Source organism: Orycteropus afer, unplaced genomic scaffold (assembly GCF_000298275.1).
Source record: "Orycteropus afer afer isolate SDZICR_OR568_19922 unplaced genomic scaffold, OryAfe1.0 scaffold00170, whole genome shotgun sequence".
Taxonomy (NCBI): Eukaryota; Metazoa; Chordata; class Mammalia; order Tubulidentata; family Orycteropodidae; genus Orycteropus; species Orycteropus afer.
This window is the reverse complement of record NW_006921757.1, coordinates 6,338,456-6,342,608: the sequence shown is the minus strand read 5'-3', so window position 1 is coordinate 6,342,608 and position 4,153 is coordinate 6,338,456. Positions and strand designations below refer to the sequence as shown.

The 4,153-nt window shown below is 42.0% G+C and overlaps 1 protein-coding gene across 1 annotated transcript in view; it reads left to right on the top strand.

Moving 5' to 3' along the window:
* The first annotated feature begins 3,157 nt into the window (after nucleotides 1–3,157).
* ASB15 (ankyrin repeat and SOCS box containing 15) overlaps nucleotides 3,158–4,153 on the top strand; it is a 16,712-nt gene continuing 15,716 nt past the window's right edge. The window contains exon 1 of the mRNA XM_007946760.1: nucleotides 3,158–3,254. Within this exon, the coding sequence (XP_007944951.1) occupies nucleotides 3,158–3,254 (97 nt within the window). The remainder of the gene's footprint in view (nucleotides 3,255–4,153) is intronic.

Genomic DNA, 4,153 nt, shown 5'->3' with positions numbered 1-4,153 from the left:
TGGGCAGGTTGTTCACAGGTCAGGGACCTAGGTTACCTGGTTCATACAACGGTCCTGAAAGTGTGAAATTACCTAACCTGGGAGAATGAGAAAGAATTCAGCCAACGTCAGCCTGTGTGTTGGAAACTGTCCATAGAAAAAGAAATACAATGATGTAAAACTGTATACGGAGAATATGTTTTGGCTTGAAAAGTACCACTAATCAAAGAAAATTTCATTTTAGCCAGTCAACCTATTTTGATTTCTACATTTACTAAATTTTCTCTCTTAGTTAGAGGAAGCCATGGATCCAATAATAGTGAGAGACACTCACTGCTTCAATTTGATATTTGGAAGCAATAAGACAGAATAATCTACATTGTTGTGTAGTGTCTTCAGAAGTGACAGGCCAGTCAAGAGCACTGGATAGAACTGTGCGGGAGGAAGGAAGGAGAGTCTACAGGATGGCTGGTCCCTAGTCTGCGAATGGAGTTAGGATGATCATGATCTCAACTCTTTATAAAGGATGCTTTGAGACCCACGAGATTTTACAACTTCCCTTGTTAAAAGACCCAAGAATAAAAACATGGAGACCTAGCAGTAGCTATGCAGTGGTCCAAGAACCATCACGAACAGCACAGCCATGATAGCACTATCCTTTCTGAGGGAGCATAACCGAACCCTGGGACGCTTCTGCTTTGAAAAAACAGGAAGAGACTAGAGGATGTATGGTGTCAGGACTATGTCATCTCCTGTCTGAGCCAAACTAAATAACCCTTGTGTAACTGCCTAGCTTTAAAGAAGTTAATCAGCTCAGGAATGCCATGGGCCTTACAACATTCTGATACAAATTAGGAAAACTATGCTTCTTCCTCAGGTCGACACAGTGCAGTGCCAGAACACAGAGCCTGATTAGGTGAGAGTCGGCCAGATTTCACCTGCTGGTCACTTGTGTGTAGTGTACATCCTGCACAGCCACGCATGGTGACTCTAATTTGGCTGAAACAAATGAGTGGTCTACGGTGAATGAAATAGTCATCAGTAAATTATGTAAGTTAGTTCAGAAGCCACCTTGCTTCTGACTCCTCAAGAAACTACCTAATGAAGCTGGTCTGGCATGTCTGCCCCAAGGCAGTTCCAGCACTCCTAATCATGCCTTTCTGCACTAAGGATGTCTTGCTGTCAGGAAGGACCATTCCATAGACAGCAATGCAGGTTGCACAAGTCTATACAGGTGGATTTTGGGGGCACCCAGGGAGCCCTGCCGTGCATCACATACAATGGAGCAAGTCAGTAAGAAAGTACACCAAGTGCCTAAGGCTGTTTTTGTCAGCCTATCCTTCTCCCATCTTACTCTACAGCTTTGGAGTTTTGAAAGCGGGATGCTTCCTATGTGAGACTAGACAGTAGTTTCTCAGAAAGAAAGGAGATTGAAGTTATCAGTTCCTTCTATTTAAAGTTTCCTTAGTGTCTTCTCTAAGCTATCGTATCTGTGACATTCTTTTCCCCTCTAATCCACCCAAACCAAACCCACTGCTATTGAGTCCGACTCATAGTGACCCTATAGAACAGAATAGAATGGTCCTTAGGGTTTCAAATGCTATAAATCTTTATGGAAGCACAGACTGCCTCATCTTTCTCCTCAGGAGCGGCTGGTGAGTTTGAACCTTTTGGTTAGCAGCTGAATGCATTACCACTCCTCAACCAGAGCTCCTTCTACTTTAATGTAATTTTCCCTCTACTTTAATTCAACAAACATTTATTCAGAAGCTTTCCTGTGCCGAGACCTGCCCGAGTTGTAGAGGATGTCGAGATGAGTGAGCTAGAGCCTTGGCCTCAAAAAACAGAGTCTTGTTTGTTTCTCTGGTGCTGCTGTGATGGAAACACCACAGTGGATGGCTTAGCAAACAGGAATTCCTTCTCTTGCAGTTGAAGAGGCTAAAAGTCCAAATGCAGAGGGTCAGCTCTAGGGGCTGGGTGAAGGCCCCTTGACCTTGGGCTTCACCTCTGCTTCTTATTTCAGGCCCACTGGAGCTAGAGGTGTCTGCTAACTCAGACAGCTACTAGCTGCTGAGGCTGATGAACGCAAGGTTGGCAGGTAAATGGCACAGCCCCAAGATCAGTAGGCAACATGGCAGCCCACTAGTTCAAGTCTGGGAACTGAAGATGAAGACTCAGCCACATGTCCACATGTAGACGTGCCAAAAAGCTAGAGACCTTTCTCAAAGCTTCTCCTTATATACCAGAAGCAGGCCACACCCTGAAGGCAACTACTTAGCTGCTCACACCTGATTCCACCATGATGGTGATTACAGTCTCATCATGGGGAATAACTATATCCAGCCACCCCAAACCAAGGCCCAGCCAAGGTGACACACAACCTTAACTACCACAAGTCTTTTTAAAGAAGTTGAACACAAGTACAGAAATAGCTTCAATTCAAGGCACCCAACTCAAACCATTGCTGGCATGAGGCAAGGAGTGAATAAACAGCAGAAATAGAATAGAGACAGAGTAAAAAATGTGAAAGGATTGCTGTTCTCTGTTACTGTCATTGTCTTCCTCTTCCTTGGTGTGGGTTTTAAGTTTCTAATGTGCTGACTATAGCAGTGTCTGAGAAGATGGATGGGGCAAAATTAGTGTAAGGCAGAAGCATACAAAAAAGTGAAGTCATGTAAGTGCACATTGCAGCTGTTGCTGAAAACATCGTCAAAAGGTAGAAAATACAGAGACCCAAAGACAGGTAATGAAAGGTTTCAAAAGTTGGAACATGTTAAGTTAATAAAATGGGCCTTATGTTGAATATTTCCTGGGTGGACCAACAGTTTCCCTCCAGTCCTGACTTCAAGGTTGGCAGTTCACACCCAGCATCACCTTGGCTGAAAAGCCTGGTGATCTGCTCCATGAAGATTACAGCTGAGGAGGCCCTATGGGGCGGTTCCACTCGGTCATGTGGGGTCGCTATGAGTCAGAATTGACTCAATAGCAGTAGATTTTTTTGTTTCTTGGTTGGTTATATAAAATATGGATTGAAGTGTTAATTGCATTTATATTAATTAAATGGGGAAAGATGAATGAATTTTAGTTTTTCATTTTGAATCCTTCATGTTAACCTTATATGCTGATCTGTGTCATTTGCTGATAATAAAAATTACTTCTTTCAAAATTATATCCAGGCATGGATACTAACGACGACTCTGATGAAGACCAAGTTACAAGCTATGATGTTCAGCTCAATATTCAAGAATCCATTGAAAACAGCAAGATTACGTTTGGTCCTGCAAGGTAACACAGAAATGGACCATCCTTAACAAAATGTCTTTATGGCATTCATTTTGTTGTAAGATAAAATGAACAGCATTCCCTGACTTCTCCTCTAGGAAAACGCTTACCCTTCTTCTCTGGCAGGACATCTAATGGCTTTACAAGGGGCTCTGTGCCTCGGTTGCAGCAATCTGTTCTTGGACAAATCACCATTTAGTAGAAAATGGAAATCACCTAAATGGGGAATTCCTAGTTGAATTTGTGGCTGTATAAAAAAACCCAAACTCACTGCCGTCAAGTCGAATCCAACTCATAGTGACCCCTCCTTGGGTTTCCAAGGTAGTATCTCTACGGATTGCCCAGTCTTCCTTCTGAGGAGTGGCTGGTGGGTTTGAACCACCAGCCTTCTGGTTAGCAGTCAAATGCCTCAGGCACTATGTCACCAGAGCTCCTTGTGGTTGTATAGCATTGCCTATTTTCTAAATTAGTGTGAAATCCAAAAGGACAATGGGTAATTTGAACAAATTTACAAGTATAGTTAATACAACTAAATGGATTGACATAAGTCTATATATTCTAGGACCATTTTGCTGTTGACTTAGGCAACCCTTTACACTTTGTGCTTTTCATTTGTACGTTTTTAAAATGTGGAAAAGAACACTAACACACCTTAACCAGTCCTTAAGTTCAATAAGTGGGAGAAGTGTTGTGGGTTTTTATTATATATGGCAAAGTGACATATAAACTACAACTTATTCAATTACTTACTAGCCCAATGATAGAAGTAAACAAATGAAAACATGTACAAAATCAGTTTTATGTTAACAGGAACTGTGGAGTCTAAAACTGCAAATGTTTCTGTGTTGAACAATACACATTATTACTTCTGACAAACACAAACTTTAGTTGA